This window comes from Pan paniscus, chromosome 4, assembly GCF_029289425.2.
Source record: "Pan paniscus chromosome 4, NHGRI_mPanPan1-v2.0_pri, whole genome shotgun sequence".
Classification (NCBI taxonomy): Eukaryota; Metazoa; Chordata; class Mammalia; order Primates; family Hominidae; genus Pan; species Pan paniscus.
The window spans coordinates 36,251,982-36,277,021 of record NC_073253.2 but is presented as its reverse complement, the minus strand read 5'-3'; the positions used below and the strand labels follow the sequence as shown (position 1 = coordinate 36,277,021).

Genomic DNA, 25,040 nt, shown 5'->3' with positions numbered 1-25,040 from the left:
GTGTGAGTGTGCACATGCATACACACTCACACATTTCTTGTGACATGACCTTTTAATTTTAAATTTTAAATTTTAAATTGACCTTTTAAATTTCAGAGACTTAGTCCAGGTTGTTTTCCAATCTTACCAGTATAAGATATCCTAATAGCAGTGACAGGAATGTTGGAAACCTTTAAGGACTTGGTTTGAAGAAACTTGAAAACATCATCACTAAGATCTTCAGAGGTCAGTTTCTGAAGGACCTTTCTTGCCTGTGGCCCAGCAACTCCAAGAACTCCAAGCTCATCGGTTATGTTTTTAATTTCAACATCATATCCACCTTTGACTGCTTCTTCTTCAATCCATCTGCGTTTCAGTCATGAACATGGTGTTAAATATTGCTTGAATAATGTACTTTGGTAATAAATTATCTCTCTGAAGACATGCTTTGTGTCTAGAGTTATCAGAAAGTCCCCAGAGTGTCATTTCATGAAATCACACTGATTTTTAAAGTTGAGGAAACCAAGCCCCTGAGATGTTAAGTGATGATTCTCTTTAAATCGCCCACTTATAAATTTGGGGGGTAATTTTTCACAGTACAGAAGGATCCTTCAATTTAATGAGCTCTGCCACACAATTCTTTTAAATAGTGACACAGTCCTTTTGCATTTAAACTAATGATTCAGCCTTCAAAAATTAATTTAAACCCAAATTTTCTCTAATACCTGTACACAGGAGGCACACTTATGTTGCTAAAGGTTAATAATGTGCCTGCCACAAGACACGTAATTGCTCTGAGAATCACAAGGAAAAGACAGAAACTCTAGTTTCAATTTCTATGGCTTGATGAGTTATTGGGACCCAGCTATAGGGCTGGTTTCTAATTTATTGAGCAGTCCTTGAGCTATCTAAGTCTATCACAAAATGTTCATCTGGATTTACACAAAGCTAAGCTATTAAGATGGTCCCAGTACATCTTGGATTGGAGCATATAATTTGCATTACTGTACAACTAAGATGAGAATCTGTCAGAGTAAGACATGTATTAAATAATAATATTCCAAAAATATTTGGAATATTAGACTAAAGACTTTATAATAGAATGAAGATTCATGTAAAGGCTGGACTTGGCAGGTCAGCAACTTAGATCCAGCTGTGGGCCAGAAAGCACAAAGCATCACAAAGGACAAAGATAATTTAGGAAGACAGCTTACAGAAGTGGACCAAATGTGGGCATCAGAATCAAAAAGCTCGTGTGAGTAAGTTCCCTTAACCCAAACCTCAGTTTCCTCATCTGATCATGGGAATAATATATACCTTGCAAAATATTAAGAGAATTCATTAAGGTAATATCTAAAAAAGGTTCTGGCACATTGATGATGCCTAATAAATGGATTAATATTATTAGAACCAGTAACCTATGGATGAATTACCTTTGGGGGGGGCAGGGGCCCTCACTTCAAATATTTTTGTATTAAAAAACATAAAGTTTATTTGAAACAATCAGGTTTAAGAAGAAATAAAGTTGTACTTTCGAGTACTGGTAAAAAGAAAAACTTAATGTAAGATTGAGTCAATATATAATGTGTACAAAATTTTCTTACTAGGTGTGCACTTACCTAAGATCATGAAGTTCTGATCCAGAGCCAGTAATTAAAAGAAACTCCCCAGGAGATTGGTGAGAAACAGTCAACTCAGCATACACTCGACCCTTGGGTGTTAACATGTGACTTATATTTGTAAAACCCACCTACATAAAAAAATTAAAAATTACCTTAGGATGAACTAAAAATCACATGCATCCTTTTAACACCTATTGAAATAACAATGTGGGTGTTAAGAATGAAAAGTATCTGAATCTTACTGTTTGTGTCAATTGTATGAATTATCTGTAAACCTAAACCCAACAGTAATTTGAAGTTCTCCATTTAAACAATCATTTAAAACTATTTGCCATTAAAAAGCTCTTCTTCATTTAACTGCAGAACTCAATTTTAAGTTCCCATCGAAACAATTAAGCAAGGTCCTTGGATGAGAATTCACTCAACAAAAATTTAAATTTGAAAATTAGCTTGTAGGCTGGGTGTGGTGGCTCATGCCTGTAATCCCAGCACTTTGGGAGGCTGAGGCAGGTGGATCACCTGAGGTCAGGAGTTCGAGACCAACATATAGTGAAACCCTGTCTCTGCTAAAGAATACAAAAATTAGCTGGGCGTGGTGGCGCATGCCTGTAGTCCCAGCTACTTGGGAAACTGAGGCAGGAGAATTGCTTGAACCTGGGAGGCGAAGGTTGCAGTGAGCCAAGATCACACCACTGCACTCCAGCCTGGGTGACAGAGCAAGACTCTGTCTCTCAAAAAAAAAAAAGAAAGAAAAGAAAAGAAAAAAAGAAAGAAAATAAGCTTGTATACTTGTATACTTTTGGTCAGTTGAAGAGTTCTAGTGTTCATCCAGAAATCATTAGGTGAACTAAAATAACATATGGGGTGAAGAATTAAATAGGTCAGAATCCTGGACCTTGTATCCCTACAAGGCTATTTACCTTTGGAATGACATTTGCAAAGAGATGGTCCAGTAGTCTAATGGAGTCTTGGCCTTTGATGTTAAACTTGCCAAATGGTGATAGGTCAGTTACCCCTACTCTTTGCATAACCTGTTTATACTCCGAGCCCACAGGCTCAAACCAGTTTGTGCGGCGAAAACTTGGCCTGAAACACAACATTTAGTGTCATAAAACAACTCCCGTTCATTTTTCAAAAATTACAGAATACGATATTTTAATAAGCCCTACTCATCTAGAAAATCCTACGGGCAGCGGGGAGTGGGACTATGGGAGGCGAGACCATGCAACCTGAAATTCTGTTCTGCAAATCATTCATGTATGTTGGAATCTGACCCTTTAAAGTTACTCATTTATCCCTTTGACCTATTTCTCAGTGAGTAAAGTGCTGATTAACTGGAAAATAAGATATAATTCATGGGCTCTCAGATCTGGAAGAGAGTTTATAAGTCAACCAGTCTGGTGGTTTTCACCTCTAGACGCATATTAGAATCATCTGGAGAGCATTTTAAAATGGCCCTAATTAAATCAGAGTGTCTGGGTTGGGAGGCGGGGTGGAGCTGTCTGGTCCAGTGCTTCTCAAACATTAATGGGAATACAAATCACTTGCACTTGTTAAATTCCACATTCTGAAGCAGCAGGTATGGGGTAGGACCCCATAGTCTGCATTCTGCCAGGCTCGCAGGAGATGCCTATGCTGTTGGTCCACACCTGGGGTACATAAGGATCTGGTCCCAAATCTTCATTTTTCAGAGAAAAGGCACAAAATGATCTCCAAGGCCTTCACATTAATGACAGAGCCAGACCTGGAACAAAGGTCTCTTGACTCATTACTAAAGGTCCTTTCTGCTTTATGAAGTGGACTTCTAATGTGGTATTTTAACTTCAGAGCAGGATGCTATGTCTGTAACATGAATTTTTAATAGTTTAATTATTAAATGGTAGAATAAACTTAGGCCAGATCCAATCAGCACTAAGTGGAGAGTAAAAGTGATGTATTAGAGTAATTTAGGAAAAACCAAATCAGTATTTGGCCACCAAATAATCTAGATTGGCTGCTTATAAAGCCCAAATTCATTCATCAACAACGGGTTCTCTGCTATACTTTGTAAGAATTAGATCTAGTCTTAAAATAGCAAAACCTATTGTAAAAAGCAAAATGACAGCATAAAAATAAGGATAATGTAACTTCTAAATTTGCAACTTGTTTTCCTTTGATCTGTGGATTCTCTTGAGAAAAAAATATATAATCACTATTAATCCAAAGTACAACAATGGCAGGTAGCACTTTACCCAAATTCAGAGAACTGTTTTAGTGGCATACTTTATGTTTTCGCTTAACCTGGAATGCTATGCAAATGACCTTATCAACTGCACATATAATTTGCATGGCTCAGTGCACACACTCTAGAAAGCAGTTGCTTTGAGCAATTTCAGGATGAACAGAAAATCCAAAACTCCAGGTACATTTTGTGGTTATACACAATGTGATTCCACTGAGTACCCTAAAGTACAGCAAACCTTTAGGAGCCAACTGAAGCCACGTGGGAATTTGGAGGGCGGTCGAAAGTTTCTTCCGAGCATCTGGTAAATGCCAAGAGGCTTCACCAAGGCTGGCTATAGGACTCTCAGGGTCACGTGAGTCCTAGATGTGGGCCAGTGTCTCGTGGGCTAGACTAATGCCACCACTGCCAGAGAGTAATTTTTGTAGGACAAAGCTCAGTGCTCCTTGGAACAGGGTGGAGCAATGGAGTGTAAGGCAGAATCAGCGCTTTTTGCTGTCCCGTTGTTTCACCCCTCGGTCAGAACCACAGGCAGGTAAAGTCCTTCTCCCACCTGTACTGAGTGTCCTGGCCTGGTTTGTAGAACCAGTGCGGCTGCTCCCAGCCAGCATGGAACCCCATGGAACACTTAGACTCCAGCCTTTGATAGAGCCCACTGACTCGTTGAGTCGGCCTCCCAGCAAACCGTTCTTCTTTAGGATAACCAACTGAAAAAGAAAAATTGGTACTTTAAATCACATATAGCCAAAACAATAAGATACTTACATGGGATTCCAAATATGGAAATACAGTACTTAAAATCCAGATGCATAAACATACATACATACATATATATGAATGATTCATGTAGAAAACAGAGCTGTCATTTATATGACTCATCAAAGAGTAAAGTAAAAATATATTTAAAATTTAAAACCAGTGAGGCATTCCACGTGTTAAATATATACATCCATATATATTCCTTGTTATGTCTCAGGGGCACAATGCTTTTTGGAGTCCCTAACTACCGCCATCCCAGTGAATAGAATAAAGACCATCTAAAGTCAGAGATGCTACAATTCAATTCCGTCAACACTTTGTAGACAACAGTACATTTGTACCTTACCAATATTGTTGAATCCATATGATTCTCTTGCTTTGGCCTCAGTGTACTGGGTTGTTGTCCATTTGCCATAGCGATTAGGATCCAATTCTATCAGATCAAAAGGAGGTTCTCCATGCAGGATCCAGTCACTGAGATATTTCCCTACCCCACCAGCGTGGATTATGCCATATCTTTCAAATACAGGGATAGAAAACCCATTACTAACACATGTAGTTTTCAAATGAAACATAATCAAACTATTTTACAGGGCTTCAAAGTTGGACTGTTCTGTGCTAATCAGAACACACAAGTAACATAATCTCTATGGAACAATTTTTTCCTTAAAAGTGACATGTTTAGGCATCCAAATTAAATGTGCCTGACTTGATAGCTAGTTTATTTACAGTTTCAAGAGATGTACACCTGCGAAATAGCTCCTTATTGGGCAGGGCACACTAACTCACACCTGTAATCCCAGCACTTTGGAAGGATCGTTTGAGACCAGGAGTTCGAGAACAGCCTGGCCAACAAAGTGAGAACTCATCGCTACAAAAAAATTAAAAAATTATCTGGGCATGGTGGCACGAGACTGTGGTCCCAGGTACACGGGTGGCTGAGGCAGAAGGATAACTTGAGCCTAGGCGGTAGAGGCTGCAGTGAGCCATGTTCACACCACTGCACTCCGGCCTGGGTAACAAAGCAAGACCCTCTCTCAAAAAACAAAACAAAACAAAAACCAACAACAACAAACAAAATAGCTCTTTATGGGGAAAAGGCTCGGTGATCCTTGACTCCTAACTAATAAGAATTTTGCTTTAGGAAAACTAGGGGTTGGAGCCAGAATGCAAACAGGCAGATGTGGCTGGTACCCTAACAGCCCTCCTGAGCTATGATTATCCTGACTGGTAGGAAACACGGTGGGAGAAACATAGGTACTGTGGTGTCCCATCCATCTCTTCTCAGACTCAAGTTAGTTCTGACCTCCTTAGACAATGACCTGTGTGCAAGGAACTTGAGCCATTATCTTAGAAACATTCAGGCAAAGAGGCCCTCACCTGAGGACTTGTGGAAAGAGGTAGAAAGGAACACTGTCTCTTGTATTTTGCAACTAATAGGCCACTTGATGGGGAAGGTGAGCTTGTTTTCTATTTTCTTAAGATGATACTTTAAAATGAAGAACACGATGCGGAAAATAAAGGGGTTTTGACATCAGAAAATGGATCGGTTTTACATTGGCCATGTGTAGTTCTACCCCCTCAGTCTTGTCTAATGAAGGCCTCTACTGTGGGTTCATGTGTGGTTTAAGTCAGGAGCTTCCAAGGAACTGAATGAGCAGAGAGTCATAGGGAGAGAAGCAAGAAAAGGGGATACAAAGCAGACATCAAGACACAGAAATGCTAGTATCCCCAACAACAACAACTTAGCCAGAACCACAGCTTCTAAGAGCAAGGGAGGAACTTTAGCAAATGCTGAAAATGTTAACTAACTTTTCCCACAACAAGACACCTGTTTTGCTTTCATAAAAATGAGTGCCTACATTTTATAAAAGACTTTCTCAAAGAGAATAAAAACCCAGCAATTTACATTCCTTTGGGCATTTTAATAGACATGGGGCATCCAAGTTATCCACAAACAACCTCTCTAAATTTTAAGAAAGCAAGAAAAATTATTAAATATACGCTTAAAATGTTTATTACACTTAGCACATTCACTTAACCAGGCCCAATGCCCATATAGATCAGGTACCATTTTTGAGAGCTATATTGTTGATAAGACTTGAAGGCTTATGAAGTTCTACCAACACTGAGTGCCTCCCATTTACCAGGCATAGTTTCCGTCTAACACGTAGAAGCTGATTTATGCTTTAGCAAGTCTATTTTAAGGAGAAAGATCAGCCCCCACACAGAGGCTAAATAAAGTCTCACAGCAGTAAAGAGTAGATTCAGGATACAAATTCATTTATCTGACCCTGGAATGCATGCTCCTTGTTATCGGACTTTCCTATCTTCAGTAGTTCTCAGTCTTTGTTCAGCCAAGACACACATAGCAGATACAGCACTGTCTATATTTTTGACAGACTCCCAGGGCAGAGCCAGGGGTGCTTTGATTTCCTATGGCCTGGCTGCTATACCATCATGTTCTTTCCCTTTCAACCATGCACATGAGCAAATAAATGGGCAGAGTGCTGTTATTTGGGTGGGAGTGGTGGTGGGGGGGAATCCTGAATCAAATCTAATTTATTTCTAAAAAGTAAATATTTTACAAACAAGTTATCCAACCATTAACAAGCTTTACATAAAATTCCATACAACTGAGTGTTATGAACTACACATGGCCAATGTAAAACCAATCCCTTTTCTGATGTCAAAACCCCTTTATTTTCCACATCATGTTCTTGATTTTAAAGTATCATCTTAGGAAAATAGAAAACATCTCTGGAGAATCCCTGGCTTAGCAGCTAAAAGTATAAAAGTATGGGGAAAAGATCTGGGTATGATTCTTATTCTGCCACTGTTAGCTGGGTGACCTTGGGCAAGTTATGTAACCACCCTGCGCTTCATTCTTCTCCTGTGCACACTTTATGGTGCTGGCAGAGAATTAATTGCCAAGGCATTTAAAAGCACTTAGTATACTGCATGGCACATAGTGGGCAAGGAATACATGGTGGTTATTGGGCCCTTGTATGACCAGTTGAAAGGATTTTAATAAGGAAGTAAGGTGTGAAGTGAAAATAGAAGGGAACTTAAAGAGGAGAGGACAGTTAGGTTCTTCTTCTGTCTCTAGCATTAATCTGCAGAATTCTAGATTCTTCTCAATGACCCTAGGCCGCTATGCTTTTTGAGTGTTTGTATCTGCTTTTTATAACTCTGTTAAATGACTGGATGCTACATCTTATAGCACTCTCCCCTCTTTAAATTTGCTGTTTATAATCCGTTCTAAGCCAAGAAAATCAGATTCAATTAAATACAATTCATAAGACTTTTTTGGGCATTGTATTAGTTACCTAGAAGCAGAAAAACTTGTTGGAATTGTGACAAAACAAAGGTCCAAAGTAAAATAGCTGTGGCTGAGGATATTCTGCGAGTAAGGTAAATGGGCACTGGCACATATGTAAGCAGTTTGCAAACACCTATTCCCTGAACTGGCTGTACCAAGAATTACAGATATTATTATAATAAAATACAGATTCCTGGGCCCCTCTCCAGACCACTAAATCAGAATCTATAGGAGTAGTGTCTGGAAATCTGTTTGTTTGCTTGTTTGTTGCAATTCAATACATCTTTCATGGTGCTATGGACTGAATGTTTGTGTCCTCCCATAATGCATCTGTTGAAGCCCTAATCCTCAATGTCACGGTATTTAGAGATGGTACTCTAAATACTTTGGGAAGTACTTAGGGTTAAATGAGGTCATGAGGGTGGGGCCCTCGTGATAGGGTTAGTGTCCTTCTATGAGGAGACACCAGAGAGCTTGCTTTCTCTCCACACACACCCACCCACCAAGGAAAAGCCACATGAGCACACAGCCAGAAGGTGGCCATCTGCAACCCAGGAAGAGAGCCCTCACCAGAACTCTGCCATGACGGCTCCGTGATCTCAGACCTCCAGCCTCCAGAACTGTGAGAAAGTAAATTTCTGTTGTTTAAATCACCTAGTCTATGGTACTTTATTATGGCAGCCCAAGCAGACTAAGCCACATGGGTTCTAGTGACAAATAATAGGAATTTCACAGATGAGAGGTATAGGAGATAAAAAATGTGCATGTGACTAACCACATGGTCAAGACTCTGCTTTTGAATGTGCTCCTCAGATGATTCTGCTCCTCACCCAGGTATGGGAACCACTGGCCTCCAGAGCCATGGAATGAGTGCACTGATATAAGCCAGGAGGGGCAGCTAATGGGGGTATTCCATTATATTACATAAGAAATATCTTAGAAACCTCAACTTTAGGTAAGGGGAAGGCTTTTTTGGTTTAGACCAAACCTGTCAAAGATAGGGAGGCACTTTGCCCACCCCCACTCCCACCTGTTGTCTTCTCCACCCACCTCCCAGTATCTATGACCTGAGAAAATTAGCCAGAGCAATCAGGGGAGGAGTCTGACATCAGTCACATGCAAACAGATGTGATTTCTAGGTTATAAGTAACTTGTTCTAGAGGAAGCAACTTCCTACTTTCCTTAGCAATTAGTTAATAGGTGTTCCACATGAGATCAGTGACTCTATCTGCTCAGAACATGCCTTACAGTCAATGATCCTCAATTTCTATTATTTAATACTAAAATTCAATTGGAATATCAAAGAGAATAAAATACTTAGGAATAAATTTAACAAAAGACGTGCAAAACTTTTACTCTGAAAACTACAAATCATTGTTCAAAGAAATTTTAAAAGACCTAAGTAAATGGAAAGACATTTCATGTTCATGGATCAGAATACTTAATATTGTTCAGATGTCAATACTCCCCAAAATGATCTACAGATTCCATGCAATCTCTATCAAAATCTCAGCTGGCTTCTTTGCATAAATTGACAAACTGGTCCTAAAATTTATGGGACTTCCAGCCAAAACAATTTTGAAAAAGAACAAAGTCAGAGGATTCATACTTCCCGATTTCAGAAATTACTACAAAGCTAGTAACTTCTAGTAACAGTAATTAAGAGAGTGTCAGCTGGGTGTGGTGGCTGATACCTGAAATCCCAGCACTTTGGGGGGTCAAGGTGGGTGGATCACTTGAGGTCAGGAGTTTGAGATCAGCCTGGCCAAAATGGCAAAACCCCATCTCTACTAAAAATACAAAAATTATCCAGGTATGGTGGAGCGTGCTTGTAATCCCAGCTATTCGGGAGGCTGAAGCAAGAGAATCGCTTGAACCCGGGAGGTGGAGGTTGCAGTCAGACAAGATCGTGCCATTCCCTGGGCAGCAGAGTAAGACTCTGTCTCAAAAATAAATAAATAAATAAATACATACATAAATACATAAATAAATAAAAGACAGTATAGTAGTCGCATAAGAATAGACACAGATGAAGGAACAGAATTGAGAGTCTAGAAATCAACCCATACATCTATGGTCAATTTATTTTTTATAAAGATGCTGTGGTATAATAAAAATTAAATATTTGGTCTTTATTCCCAGTTCCTGACAAAGAGTTCATAAAACATTTGAGATTTACTATTTTTTGAATGTTAATGAGATGACTCTTGTGGAGAGGAGAGCAGTCCTAGGTAGCTTCAGGATGGGGGCTGGTAGCCAGAAAAACCAACCATGTGATTAGAGAGTTAGAACTTTCAGTCTACCCATCTGACAAAGGGCTAATATCCAGAATCTACAATGAACTCAAACAAATTTACAAGAAAAAAACAAACAACCCCATCAAAAAGTGGGCAAAGGATATGAACAGACACTTCTCAAAGGAAGACATTTATGCAGCCAAAAGACACATGAAAAAATGCTCATCATCACTGGCCATTAGAGAAATGCAAATCAAAACCACAATGAGATACCATCTCACACCAGTTAGAATGGCAATCATTAAAAAGTCAGGAAACAACAGGTGCTGGAGAGGATGTGGAGAAATAGGAACACTTTTACACTGTTGGTGGGACTATAAACTAGTTCAACCATTGTGGAAGTCAGTGTGGTGATTCCTCAGGGATCTAGAACTAGAAATACCATTTGACCCAGCTATCCCATTACTGGGTATATACCCAAAGGACTATAAATCATGCTGCTATAAAGATACATGCACACGTATGTTTATTGCAGCACTATTCACAATAGCAAAGACTTGGAACCAACCCAAATGTGCAACAATGATAGACTGGATTAAGAAAATATGGCACATATACACCATGGAATACTATGCAGCCATAAAAATGAAGAGTTCATGTCCTTTGTAGGGACATGGATGAAATTGGAAATCATCATTCTCAGTAAACTATCGCAAGGACAAAAAACCAAACACCGCATGTTCTCACTCATAGATGGGAATTGAACAATGAGAACACATGGACACAGGAAGGGGAACATCACACTCTGGGGACTGTTGTGGGGTCAGGGGAGGGGGGAGGGATAACATTAGGAGATACACCTAATGCTAAATGACGAGTTAATCGGTGCAGCACACCAGCATGGCACATGTTTATATATGTAAGTAACCTGCACATTGTGCACATGTACCCTAAAACTTAAAGTATAATAATAATAATTAATAATAATAATAATAATAATAAAGAACTTTCAGTCTCACTCCCTACTCCAACCTCCAGGGAGTGGAGAAGAGATATTGAGTGCAGTCACCAATAATGTAATCAATCATGCCTATGCAATGAAACCTCCATAAAGACCTAGGCATGGGGTTCAGAGAGCTTCTGGGTTGGTGAACACAGTGATGGGCTAGGAAGGCACCTGGAAAGGGCCTGGTGGTGCTGCACCACCCACCCCTAACCCCTCACATTTTGTCCTATGTATCTCTTCCATTTGGCTACTCCTGAGCTGAATCCTTTATAATAAAAGAGTAAACATAAGTATTTTCCTGAGTTTTGTGATTGGTTCTAGCAAATTATCAAATCTGAGGAGAGGGTTGTGGGAACACCCAGTTGGTCAGAAGTATGGGTGTCTCCCGAGACTTGAGACTGGTGTCCGAAGTGAGAGCAGTCTTGTGGAACGGATCCCTTAACCTGTGGGGTCTATGTTAATTCCAGGAGTTGGTGTCAGAATTGAATGGAATTGTTGGACACCCAGTTAGTACTGGAGAATTGGAGAATTGGTTGTTGGTGCTGGAAAATACCACACATTTGGTGTGAGAAAAGGAACCAGGAAAAAGACATCACAGATGCCAGCATAATTCAATGAGGACAGAATAGTCTTTTCAATGAATAGTTCTGGGACAACTGGCTATACATATGAAAAGACTAAATTTGGACACCTACCTCACGTCATATGCAAGAATTAACTCATGACTGATTACAGAACTAAATGCAAAAGCTAAAACTATAAAACTGTTAGAAGAAAACATAGGTTTAAATCTTCACGAACTTGGATTAGACAATGGTTACTTGTATATGACACCAAAAGTACATGTGAACCAAGGAATAATACATATTCTGGACTTCATCAAAATTAAAAACTTTTGTATTTCAATGGACACCATCAAGAAAGTTAAAAAACAACCCACAGAATGGGAGAAAAGTTCTGCAAATCATGTACCTGATAAGGTTCTTGTATCTAGAATATATAAAGAACTTCCATAGCTAAACAATAAAAAGACAAATTACCCAATTATGAAAATGGCAAAGGATATGAATAGACATTTCTCCAAAGAAGATACATGAGTGATGTGCAGGAGAAGCACTCCTACTTCCACATGCCTGCATATGGACTCTATAGGTGACTATATAAGCCCTCAATTACATTATAACTTCCCATCCCAAATCTCCATCTGACTTTCTCCCTCTGGATGTCCCACATACCTAAACTTAACACTTCAAGCCCAACCCATCAAAAATGGAACTCATTATTTTCTTGTCTCTCTCTCCATGTCTCCAACATATAGACGGTGGTCAAGTTAGAAAGGTTGCCATCATTTGCCATTTTTCTCTTTCCCTTCAATATCTTATGAAATTGATCACCAAATCTAGATGATTTTATCTCCCATCTCTCAGTCTTCACTGCTGCTACCTTAGTGGAGACCCCAGCTTCTCTATTGGATCAGCAGAGCTGTGCCTCAGGCAGCCCTCCAGCTCCAATCAGACCTCACTGCTTTGTTGTCAGCTGTATTCCAATGCCTAGCCCTAGACCTGGCACAGAGCTAGCACTTATTATACATTAGTTGAATAAATGGCCAAATAAAATGGGGAAGAAAAATAGAATATTAGATGTGATATGATAGTTGAGTGGGCTTGACATCAATATTCACCAAATTAATGGAACAAACATCAGAAATGAAACATCAAAGAGGCAATGGAGTCATAAATAGAAAGCAACCTGAGGACTTATAAAGAAACAAATCATGTTGGACAAACATGAATTATGGTGAAAAATGCAGCAGACATGTTATACATTTGATATTTTGAATTATCTTTGTCACATCGTGTTATGAAAACATCCTTGTAAAACTGGGGCAAATTGACTATCTGAAGATACACAGCATAAAACCAGAAACAACTAATAGAAATGGCAGGAAATATGCAAAGAGAAAGCTCCAGGAGGCCGGGTGCGGTGGTTCACACCTGTAATCCCAGCACTTTGGGAGGCTGAGGTGGGCAGATTGCCTGATGTCAGGAGTTTGAGACCAGCCTGGGCAACATGGTAAAACCCTGTCTCTACTAAAAAAAAAATACAAAAAATTAGCCTGCGTGATGCCGGGTGCCTATAATCCCAGCTACTGAGGAGGCTGAGGCAGGAGAATCGCTTGAACCCAGGAGGCAGAAGTCGCAGTGAGTCAAGATCACGCCACTGTACTCTAGCCTGGGCAACGAGAGCAAAACTCCATCTGAAAAAAAAAAAGAGAGAAAGCGCCAGGAAATCATTGCCCTTCTGTGTTCCAGGAAATAGTTGCCCTTCTTTAAAACATATACAAGTGATTGAACCAGTATTTTTTATTCATTGTATGAATCCTTGGTCATGAAAGGGAGAAAACTCTCTGGGTCTCTCTGTTTCTCTTTCTCTCTCTCTCAGCCTCCCACATTTCCCTTTTGCATCCTGAGAATATGGAACTAGATTTAGCTAAAATAAGTGATTCTACAATAAAAGTTGAATTACATGAAGATACTTACCCAAAGCCTATAGCCACCCAGTAGTTTCTGACCCCCTGATGGGGCCCCACCATAGGCAGAATGTCAGGAGAATACGTGATAGGACCATTGACAACATTGATGATGTCAGCCTTTTTCAAGACAGGAACCATTTCCATGGCAGCTTTGATGTGTTCCATGATTCGATCTAGATCAGACTCAAAGAGTTCCTTTCCAAAACCTAAAAAGATTTGCCCTTGTGGTCAGGATGCCGTAGCTGAGCTGACAAGTCCTGTAAAGTGATTTAAGCCTCTGACATGGCCTACATTTAAAGATGGCCTGTTAGGAAAGTACTGCCATTTTTTGTTAAAGTCTAAATTTCATATTCCCTATCAACAGATGAGTATCCATTTATATTACTGAAAACAATGGTATTGTTCTTGAAACAAAATCATAAAAGTTAACCTTTAATTAATATAAAATTTAAATGTATGAATAATATAGTTTCTGATATTTAATCCAATCAGTTTTTTAAAAAAAAAACTATAATTTGGTTTGTCAAGAAGATCGTTATGCTTCAATTAACCATAAGAACCTGTTTCATCCCCTGAGATGAGGGCAAATGGGAGTTTACAAAGTCATGGCAGAATACTGGAAAAAGTGGAACACTCCTCCAGGATCTAAGATGATGGATTTTAGACCCCTTTTAACTCTCCTTTCAGCAAGAAAGGAATGGTGTGGAGGCCTCCTTCCTCCAGCCTGCCCCCATACACATCCAAGGGCCAGAGTTCTGAAAACAGGCAGGGTCTTGAAGTGCAATCCTCCTCTTGTCCTAAAAGTCACTGTGATGAGCTTCTAAAAGAATGTCTCTACCAACACTAGTGATTTTTCCACACAGCAGCCAGCCAGCTTCTTGCCCTTCCTGGGGACTACAGCTAGGGTCAGTCTCATGGAGGCCTGCAGACCATCAGGGTGGACTAGCACACACGGGTACCCATGCTCACGGACAGCTAACAATCCAGCTCTCCCTCCAAATGGCATTATTTAAATATTTGTTCAAGATTTATTTGAAGGAGAAGCTGCCAGCATGGGGGAACAGCAGAGAGGGAGGCTCTCAGTGGCATTTCAACCCTCCCTGTGGGATCAGGAGCAATTCTGCTCAGGCCCAAATGTGCAGAGCCCACTCAGCACAACCAAAGCCCTGAAACCAGCTGGCCTAACTTCTGTAGAAGGCAATTTAGTGATCATTTGCTATTATTTGGGCCTACTCTTTGAGGAGTAGAGTGGAGGGATTCATTTCCTATCTCAAGAAGCTTATCAAAGTATAATTTTAGGAAGTACCATTTCCTACATTTCTTTGTATTCCCTGTAATATTTCAATGCCCCAGTGATTTTTTAGCTCTTTTTATAGATTAAAAGCTGAGGTACCTCCTTAGATGACCCAATCTTCAATCTGGCTCTGTGGAAGTATTTCATGAAAAGCAAAAACAGAACCATCTCCCTTAAAGAACTTGAAAGAGAAACTATAGTATCCCCTGCTTTGGCATAGAGGCACAAGCCTTTTCCATATCCATTTATGTAGCATGGGAAGTACTCCATTTACAGTACCAAAAACCCTGCTCTGTTATAGACTCTTGGGTTTTCCTTCTTATTAGGATGGATATCTGGCCTCTGATATCAGTTGTGTTTCCAGCTGTAAAAGCACAATAGCATCTATATTCAAATCTTGAAAGTAGACCAAGCTGGCAGTGGATTGAGGAAAAAACGGGGAGGCAGGAGGTTGTGTGGGCAGGTAAAAATGTATCTGGAACCTTTCAAAGCAGCTGGAAATGTTACTTCAGCTTCTCTACCATCAACTACATCTTTCTTTTCCCCCACTCCCTGCTGTGATTGTTCAAAGGGATATGAGAACAGAGCTTACCTCAAACCTGTCACCTCCAATGTCCCAGGTATCTGAAAGTCTAGTATTATGTTGCTGTCTTATTCTACAGCCATCCCCCAGCCATGGAGAGGATGAACCATTCATGTCTGACTAGCACACACTTTCATTTGCTGAACCCACCTGGAGGAACTCCATTGGTGACCCAGGAGTCCTGAACTTTCATTTTCTCTTGACTTTCATATGGACCAAACAAAAGCCCATCCCTTTCCTGTCGGAGATAATATGATCCTTCCAGGTCACGGAGCACAGGGAGTTCTCGTTTCAAAGCTTTCACTTCAGGTATAGTCGATGTAACAACATATTGATGTTGAACCGGAATGAGAGGATGTTCTAGTCCAATCATTTTACCTACTTCACGAGCCCAAAATCCTTAAACAAAAAAATCATTTAAAAGTGTCAGCCCATATATAAACACATAACTGACACTCATATAGCAATTTATATTAGAATAAAATGTTTAGAAGGCTTAAGTACTCATGGCAAAGTCTAATAAATGTCATAACAATCTAAACTTTTGTCATTGCAAAACTGAATGGGGGAAGAGAAGACAATATTTTGCATTACCCAGAGATTTGAAGATATCTGTGATCTAGGGGAACTCCATTCCTGAAAATGTTATTGCCCATAAGCAAAGGTAGGCAGGAAAAAAACAAAAAAATTTATTTGAAAGAAAAAACGAACAACCCAAATATACAAAAGGCACAAATGTTAGTAAGAAGTACTGTAACAAGACTGCCCATATTTGTGGACAGGGACGGTCAGGCAAAGGAAGAGGCCCCTGTGTTGCTGTGACCAACATAATACATAATGATATACCTAAGAAAGCCCTACAAGCCAACTCCTCTATCCTCTAAGCCCTATTCTCCCCAAATTGTTGATGCCTAAAATTCCAAAAGTACAAGATTGTTCTGTTAAGCTAAAATTGAAAATGGTGCATACTTCGGGAGAGAAAGCACATTAAGTTTTATCTGTTGTTTTTAAAGTTTAGTTTGAATAAGTTTGTAAGATCCTTTATTGTAAAGGCACAAAAGCACCAGAAGTCAAAACCAGGGAGAAAGAGAAGCCACAGGAAAGGGGAGATCGGTCTCATAAGTAGGCAGGGAGTTCCCAAGACGAATGTTTCCCACTTCACCGTTAGCACAGAGATTGTTTTATTTGCGGAGGTGAATGTTATTTTTTTCATTTGCAAAAGATAGAACTGGATAATTTGTGGCTGAAAGGACCCTTGATTCTTTCCCAGGCTGACCCTTCAGTACATAGATGTGGGAGCTAAAGGCTAGTAGGGTAAGACATGCCCCAGGCCACACTGGACATCCTGTAATCATCACATCTTATTGGTTTTTCTTGCTGCAGACTTTATTTTAAAAATCCAAGGCACCTTCACTGTATAAAGGGATTTTAGAACCTAAAATAATAAAAATGCTTATTATTTGGCAAGGACATGGTGTTGACTGACCACCATTAGATGATTTGGGGGCAGGGAGTTCTATTTGCTTGTTTGTTTCATAATAATTTTGAGTGATCATTGAAATGATTACATGATCCTATTTATTTCTTTAGGGGTTACACAATAAGTTTTTAACCAGTACTGTCTCTGCTGTTTTTCTGAATCTAATAAGGAGTTCTGAAGTCTCTATCATTATGAGGTTCCAAGCTAGACAGAGAATCATCAATTATGAGTCAGTCTGGGAACCTAGATTATGTACTTGTGTGTGTAAGTTTATTTCCATGTAACCATCTAAACCTTTCCTTTGCATTCTATTGTTTTGTTTGTTGCAATGGCTAAGTTGGTCACACTTGTATAATGAATCCAGAAACGGGTACCCATTTGCAAACCAGAAATCTAACTGTGGGCATCAGAGCTATTTGCCGGTGTTTTGTTTTGTTTTGTTTTGTTTTGTTTTTTGAGACAGAGTCTCGCTCTGTTGCACAGGCTGGAGTGCAGTGGCACGATCTTGGCTCACTGCAACGTCTGCCTGCAGGGTTCAAGCCATTCTCCTGTCTCAGCCTCCTGAGTAACTGGGATTACAGGTATCCGCCGCCACGCCCAACTAATTTTTGTATTTTTAGTAGATGAGATTTCACCATTTTGACCAGGCTGATCTCGAACTCCTGACCTCAGGTAATCCGCTGCCTGGGGCTCCCAAAGTGCTGGGATCATAGGTGTGAGCCACAACACTTGGCCTGTTTTGTTTTGTTTTTGAGACATGGTCTCACTCTGTTGCCCAGGCTGTAATGGAGTGTAGTGGCGCAATCATAACTCACTGCAGCCTCGACCTCCCAGGCTCAGGTGATCCTCTCATCTCAGCCTCCTGAGTAGATGGGACTATAGGCACATATCACCATGCCTGGCTAATTTTGTATCTTTTATGTAGACAGGGTTTTGCCATGTTGCCCAGGCTGGTCTTGAACTCCTGGGCTCAAGCAATCTGCCCAACTCAGCCTCCCCAAGTACAGGCGTGTTGGTCTTTTAGTAATTTTGAGACTTAATTTACTCTTGCTAGTAGGAAGATGTGAATTACCAATGTCAGGACTGTGTACAAAAATATAGTAAAGCCACATATTCTAGTTATATACACTAGGACAATTTTTAAATATACAAAAATCAAAATTTTTAGCCAAGCAATTCAAACTGCTATAGTATCCCCAATATATTTGTTTCAATTAAAAACATAAATTGAAAAAAATAAGTTCTGCCCTATTCAAACATATTTATGAATTTCTGAGTCCAACTGCTTGCTTACTAATGCACTTCATCATGAATACAAAGTGGAAATGTATGCAGAAATATCTTATCACTATATTACTTCAAATCCCATAGCAAGCTGTTTTACCCATAGACATCTATGGGGCTGGTGTCCTTTAGCATTCTCTTCTTCCATATGTCAATCAAATTAACCTAAATCTAGCTAGAGTTACACTTCAACTCCTGCCTGATCACCCACCCATTAAGTTCAAGGGAAGAGAGACAAGTGTGGAAGACTCATTCTAAAATCTACCATTATCACCTGAAAAACAACTAAAGAGAAGAGTCAATTAAAAATGACTACTGGAAATGGCTTCCATTTTTTAAAAATGCAGTGATTAATAAAAATGAGGTTAAAATGCAGGCTGAAGGTTCATGGACAAGTTTACTTCTACTAGATGGTTTATATGATGACAATGATGGCCTCATGCTTTGACGCAGAGTATCAGGCAAAATTAAGCAATTCTTTTTGGCTGAACACTGAGTTTCAGGTGAGCACAACCCAATCACATTTCTGATTTGCCATGTTAGGAAAATTCTTAAGTAAATTTTACAAAGTTATCTCAGATTTAATGAGTCAATTGGAAATGAGGTAAAGAAAAACGTTCAACACCATGCAGAGAAAAAGCCTGCATCATAATAACTAGTACCTGCCCGCGTCCCTGAGCTGTACCTGAGGGAAAGGGTAGAGTGAAGCCAATTTGGAAAGCTTTGGTAACTAAAGGCAAGTTAGACTACTGCCCATCAAGAGGTCGGAAGCATCAGAAACTTCCCCAGTTCTGCTAGCTCCGAATACAGTCATTATATTCTCTCTCCTGTAGAAACACCTACACAATAGTGTTTCTTCAAAGATTTTTCTTGCAAATCATCTGGTACAGACAGTACAGTACCTGGAGTAGTTATTTAAAATGCAGCTTCTGAGAACCCACCCAGAACACGTGAATTAGAATCTTTTTGAAGCTTGGGAAACTTCCCAAGGTGATTCTTACTCACACTAGCTTGATTACCAAGCTCTTTGGGAAGTCAACTTACCAGCAGAATCGGTGCTGGATTCTGCACCCACTCTGCTAGTAAATTGGAAAAGAAAGGAGTTGAGCAGTCTTAAGTCTGGTACCAAGAAGCTATCATAACCTGATGCTAGTGTCTCCCAGACTACGGCATGGAATATCAAGGAAATAATTGCAATGATCATAATAATTATTATACCTATTTTTTTTACTGCTTTCTACCTGGTGAGCCCCGTTCTGGGTACTTTACATTATTAGCTTATTTACTACCCATAATAACTTTTCAAGATGGGGACTATTATCCCTATTTTACAAATAAGTAACTTACCCAAGTCACTCAGTTGGCAATGTCTATGTCTCTGGGCCACAGAGTGCCACTGCCATGGACAATGCCGAAAACACATCAGCTGACAAATTTTTACTCTTAGACTTTTCTTTTTATGGATACCCTGCAGACCCCAGCAGCCTTTACATCTTTTTCATTTTGGTTGTATTTCCAAGTCCATATCCTGGTTCCTTTAATCATATTTCAGTGCTGGTCTGAGGGCCTTGCCTGAATTTGGGAGGTACCCTGGTCACACTGAGAAACTGTGGGAAACATTCCACCAGCCACACACTCTCCACTCATTTTATTATAGCATGATGACTTCTGAGATAGTTGCTTTTGTTCATAAAACTGGTCTTTGCTAGCTTCAGTTCTAAAAGGGAGCATATCCAAACTTTTGTTCCCAATTACTGAGGCTTACCCTTTGGGGAATCTTCTATCTTTTAAATACAGATGTTTTGAAAACAGACTTACAGATAATTAAAAACACACATACACACACACACACACACACCCCTCCACACCTCCTGTGGACTACTAATATGTAATCAGTTAGATTTTCTTGGTAATTTTGCCCGATGGAAGAGAAAAAGAAAAAAAAAAAGATTAGGGAGCAGAGATCTGATCTAAATGAGATAAAGAATTGAGATAAGCTACTTCCCACAAGTTTCAGCAAGGAAATGCCTGGAGTTACTAGGAAAAGGGATTGGAAGTGGCTGGGCAAAAAGCACAAGAACAAGGGAAAAAGGGAGGCATTACCACTCCATGCAGGGCCACACTGTCCTAATACCAGGGACTTGTTTTCCAGGCTCGTACGAGACAAGCTGTTCTCAAGGACCTCCTTTCCCTGCCCTCCTGCACCCCATCACCCCACAAGATTTCACAGCTGCAGAGAAAGCTTCATCTGGTAACTAGTGTTATGGGTTTAGGTCAGATCTCTTTGGAGATCATTCTATCTTCCTCTTCAGTGATTCCTTTTTGTTACAGTATGTAGTTTAGAAAAAAAATGTATTACAATGACAATTCATTATGTACATATGTTTATCCATTTTAGGAAAACAATGGATAAATGTGTTAAATTAAGGTCTTCTATGTTATTTCTCAAAATGTCAATCAGGAATGTATGATTGCCTAAAGTACTGTGTTGAGAAAAATGGTGGGGCTTTGTCCAAGTCCATCTGAAATGAGTGCAGCGATTAATTAGCAATGTCTGCCACAGGTGCTGGATGTGGAAGTCTCAGTATGTTACTTTAGTATTTGCTATAATGATGAAAACAGTCAAATGTTTTTAGGGCCTGAATTCATGAGACTATAGAAAAAGTTGCAAAATTACAAAGAATCCTTGCTACTTAGAAAAAAGTCTGAATTATTTCATTGCCCTAAGTTTTCTGACAGAATTTAGACCAGAGATTCCTAAGGACATTAAGAGAGGATAGTGTCAGATGGAGACTGGAGGGAAAGTGAGCCTTAAAAACAATGCAACGTTGTATTGTACCACTGCTCTTATTTTTTAGGCAAGTTATTTTATATTATTGCAAATTTCAAATTATATTAAAGAAAGCATGAGATTTTATGGCTTTTCAAATAGGAGGCATGGGTGAGAGAAATTTGGAAATAACTAATTTAGACACTTAAATATTGAAGACATGACTTTTTCTCTAGGACCACTAAAAATGCTTTGTTAAAAATAATATCAATTGGCTGGACGCAGTGGCGCACGCCTGTAATCCTAGCACTTTGGGAGGCCGAGGCGGGTAGATCACCTGAGGTCAGGAGTTCGAGAGGAGCCTGGGCAACATGGTGAAACCCCGTCTCTACTAAAAATACAAAAATTAGCCGGGCGTGGTGGCAGGCGCCTGTTATTCCTGCCACTCAGGAGGCCGAGGCAGGAGAATCGCTTGAAACCGGGTTGCAGTGAGCCGAGATCGTGCCATTGCACTCCAGCCTGGGGCACAAGAGCAAAACTTTGTCTCAAAAAAAAAAAAAAAAAAAAAAAATATATATATATATATATATATATATATCTATCTCAAAAGTTACAATACAGAGGAAAGAATCATAAGGGTATGGGTTTCTGCCTTGTCCTCATGGGATATCATTTGATCTGATAAATAATAAAGATTGTTTTCATTTTATAATTTAAGCAAGAGCTCAAAGAAAATCAGTCACTGCCTCATGCTTATTTTAGGTTTTAAAGGAAACATTATAAACCATAGGAAAATATAGACTATTATCCCAGTTTAGACTGCACAAGCATTTTCACTGTAATTTATTTTGCATGTGTGATACTTGAAAATGACTTGACATGCAATCCACCTATTAGAAAGTGTATTAACTCAAGAATCAAAAGGCCAGATCCCAGTCCTGGCTCTGACATAACGATCAGTGGCCACTTGGCCAAGTAACATGACCCTTTTGGACCTTGCCTCTGCAAATGAAAATGAGTGTGTTGTTGGATTATCCCAAATATCCCTTTTGGCTTCACTACTCTGAGTCCAAACTGTAACAGAACAACAAAAAGAGAAGATTATGAAATATGTTTAATAATGTTCTAGAAGGAAAAGCGTTTAAAAACTTTTTCAACTAGAGTCAAAAGTCATCAGCAATGGATGAGAGAGAACCCAAATGATCAAATCTGCCCTAAAAAGCAAATTGGACACAAAGAGGATGCTTATGAACTTCAACACTAGAATCTGGTTATTCATATAGAGAAACAGTGAATACAGGAAGGAAAAATAAACATAATTTGGAAAAACACAATCTGGAGCAAAATAAAATGCAGAATGGAGAAAATAAGCAACTTTTTTTGGATAACCAAGGACAGAGTGATAGCGCATCCACCAAGAGCAAAGTGATAGAGGGAGGGCTTTGTCACTTAGAAACAGACAAAATGTTTAACTTGGGAGCATCACAGTGCTTCATGACAACGTCCATCGTACAAAACATTACGGCTAAATATCTTCTTTCTTTGGCACTTAAAAAACACAAATTTCAAAAAAATGATATGCTTACCTGCAGCATTCACAATTCTATTTGCTCTCATAGACCCCTGTGGTGTTTCAACGTCCCATGTTCCATCTGACCTGGCTTTCAGAGAAGTTACTGGTGCAGGATATTTTAAAAGGGCACCATATTTCCTAGCCCCAGCAGCCAGTGCCATAGTTAGAGAATAAGGATCAATGTGACCATCTCCAGGATTATACAATCCAGCTAAAACCTAAATCAATCATACCAGAGTCAATACTCAAACATATACTTATTACTCAGTAAAAATATATCCTGCTAGTAAACGTTTAGTAAAACTGGACTTCAAAAGTGTTTCTTGATCTGGAAAGTGACTGGGTCCCTGAAGACTTCATGAAAAAGCCACCATTCAAGTCCTGGACTGCTGAAAAGAAAGAGAAATAAACCTCTATCTTGTTTACACCTTCTTATTTTGGTTTCTGACATTTGAAGACAAATCTAATTCCAACTGATATATCAATTATAATTTATATTTAATTTTTAATACTGTTAATAAATTCACATGTTAAATGATATATCTGGTGTCAGGAAATTTATGTTTGATTCAATCATTCAACAATTAATTCTTGCATATCTACTTTGTTTTAGGCCTTCAGGCAAGGTACTGTGGGGAAAACAAAGAAGAATGAAACTCAGATGGGATAGGTTGATAGAATGATCAGTGAAGTATTATATATGGGTCTCATCTATTCAACAAAAATTGGCTGAGCACCAAATACAAGCAAGGAGCTTTTGTCAAATGTCGTTTCTGTATCTATTGAAATAATTGTGTAGTTTTGTCCTTTATTCTATTAATGTGGTATTGTTACATTGATTAATTTTTAGATGTTAAACCAACCCTGCATTCCTGGAATACATTCCATTTGGTCATACTGCATAATCTGTTTTATATGTTGCTGAATTCAGTTTGCTAGTATTTTGTTGAGGATTTTTGTATCTATGTTCAAAAGGGATACCAGTCTTTCTTTTTGGGGGGATGCCTTTGTCTGATTTTGTTATCAGGGCAATACTGGCCTCATAGAATGAGTTGAGAGGCATTCACTCTTCTATTTTGGAAGAGTTTGAGAGAGATTGGCATTAAGTCTTCTCTACATATCTGGTCAAATTAACTAGTGAAGTCATCCAGGCCTGGGGTTTTCTTTGTGGGAAGTTTTTGATTACGAATTCAATCCTTTCATTTATTATAGGTCTTGTGCAAGGGACTTTCTATTTTAAGGGAATTCACATTTCTAAAGACTTCCAAATGTCACACAGGTGTTTTATAATGGATAGGACCTCGTTGTAGTGATCCCACATCTGTTTGGTTTGGTACCTTCTCCCAGATGCAGAGAATACCCTTCACACATATTCCCATTGCTTAATGAATGCCCTTGAGAAAAATTCATGATAGTGAGGAGTTCCAGCAAAGCATTCAGGATTGACATATAAACAAATGTAAGTATATCCTTACTGGTAGTGGAGGTAAAATTTCAATGCAGACAATGCAGTGCAACACCAATCTGCCATCACACTGGTATCACACACAACTATAGACAAGGGAGTGCCAGCAGCCTGTGAAGACTCGCAAAGGCAAACAACCCTAGCACCCAAGTCAATGATACAAACCCTCAGAGATGGGAACTGCTGCAGTGGTCACCAGCAGGGAAATAAGCATGTGTTTCCCCAACAGCCCCATCTGATACACTTGGGCAAGATGTATAATGCAAGGGAGTCAGAGAGCATGGGTTTAAATCTCTACTCCAGCTCTTTCTAGTGAATGAGCTTGGGCTCACTATGTAAACTGTCTGAGCTAAAATTTCCTGTTTAACAATAATATATACCACATAACGTAGATATAGATATAAACTTTTTTTTTATTTCTGAAATTTTAGAGACAGGCTCTCACTTTGTTGCTCAGGCTGGAGTGCAGTAGTGTAATCATAGCTCACTATAACCTCAAACTCCTGGGCTCAAGAGATCCTCTTGCCTCAGCCTCCCTAGTAGCTAGGACTACAGACGGAATCCTACTACCCCACACTCAGTTAATTTTGTGTGTGTGTGTGAGTGTGTGAGACGAGGTCTCAGTATGTTGCCTAGGCTAATCTTGAACTCCTCGCCTCAAGCAATCCCCCCACCTTGGCCTTACCACATGCTGGGATTACAGGAGTGAGCCATGGCATCCAGCCTGCCCCATACTATTATTGTGAAGATTACATGAAATTATGCATGTAAGGACTTAACATACTAACTGGTACATAAATATGTGCCATGAAATTATGCATGTAAGGACTTAGCATACTAACTGGTACATAAATATGTGCTACAGTAAGTGTTAGCCATTGTTATTATTATTCAAAAGGAATTATTACCCAG

General features: G+C 39.4%; 1 protein-coding gene across 2 annotated transcripts in view; it reads right to left on the bottom strand.

Moving 5' to 3' along the window:
• DMGDH (dimethylglycine dehydrogenase) overlaps positions 1 to 25,040 on the bottom strand; it is a 72,442-nt gene that overhangs the window by 31,356 nt on the left and 16,046 nt on the right. For both annotated transcript variants that reach the window (XM_003805049.5, XM_063604199.1), the window contains exons 5-12: positions 22,677 to 22,881; positions 15,707 to 15,955; positions 13,687 to 13,885; positions 4,928 to 5,097; positions 4,376 to 4,529; positions 2,522 to 2,687; positions 1,599 to 1,729; positions 128 to 345 (exon numbers count right to left, since the gene is read on the bottom strand). In XM_003805049.5, the coding sequence (XP_003805097.1) occupies positions 128 to 345; positions 1,599 to 1,729; positions 2,522 to 2,687; positions 4,376 to 4,529; positions 4,928 to 5,097; positions 13,687 to 13,885; positions 15,707 to 15,955; positions 22,677 to 22,881 (1,492 nt within the window). The remainder of the gene's footprint in view (positions 1 to 127; positions 346 to 1,598; positions 1,730 to 2,521; positions 2,688 to 4,375; positions 4,530 to 4,927; positions 5,098 to 13,686; positions 13,886 to 15,706; positions 15,956 to 22,676; positions 22,882 to 25,040) is intronic.